Consider the following 515-nt stretch of genomic DNA (forward strand, 5'->3'; position numbering starts at 1 on the left):
TGTGTGTCCAGTGTGTGTGTGTGTGTGTGTCCAGTGTGTGTGTGTGTGTCAGTGTGTGTGTGTGTGTGTGTGTCCAGTGTGTGTGTGTGTGTGTGTGTCCAGTGTGTGTGTGTGTGTCCAGTGTGTGTGTGTGTGTCCAGTGTGTGTGTGTGTCAGTGTCCAGTGTGTGTGTGTGTCCAGTGTGTGTGTGTGTGTCAGTGTGTGTGTGTGTCCAGTGTGTGTGTGTGTCCAGTGTGTGTGTGTGTGTCCAGTGTGTGTGTGTGACCATTGTGTGTGTGTCCAGAGTGTGTGTGTGTCCAGTGTGTGTGTGTGTCCAGTGTGTGTGTGTGTCCAGTGTGTGTGTGTGTCCTGTGTGTGTGTGTCCTGTGTGTGTGTGTCCTGTGTGTGTGTGTGTGTGTGTGTGTCCTGTGTGTGTGTGTCAGGTTATTATTTCAGGGACACTGAGTCGCCTTCCCACCAAACCCCAATCCCTGGATAGAGGGGCTCAGTGAATGTGGAGGTGAATGTGAACAGGT

At 51.8% G+C, this 515-nt stretch overlaps 1 protein-coding gene across 1 annotated transcript in view; it reads right to left on the minus strand.

Annotated features, from left to right (window-relative positions):
- Positions 1-299: 299 nt before the first annotated feature.
- LOC135566630 (stonustoxin subunit beta-like) overlaps positions 300-515 on the minus strand; it is a gene marked incomplete at its 5' end in the record, with an annotated part of 15,648 nt that continues 15,432 nt past the window's right edge. Inside the window, one exon of the mRNA XM_065014300.1 lies at positions 300-515. This exon is cut by the window's right edge and continues 441 nt beyond it. Coding sequence (XP_064870372.1) covers positions 427-515 — 89 coding nt within the window.

This window comes from Oncorhynchus nerka, unplaced genomic scaffold (genome assembly GCF_034236695.1).
Source record: "Oncorhynchus nerka isolate Pitt River unplaced genomic scaffold, Oner_Uvic_2.0 unplaced_scaffold_3934, whole genome shotgun sequence".
Taxonomy (NCBI): domain Eukaryota; kingdom Metazoa; phylum Chordata; class Actinopteri; order Salmoniformes; family Salmonidae; genus Oncorhynchus; species Oncorhynchus nerka.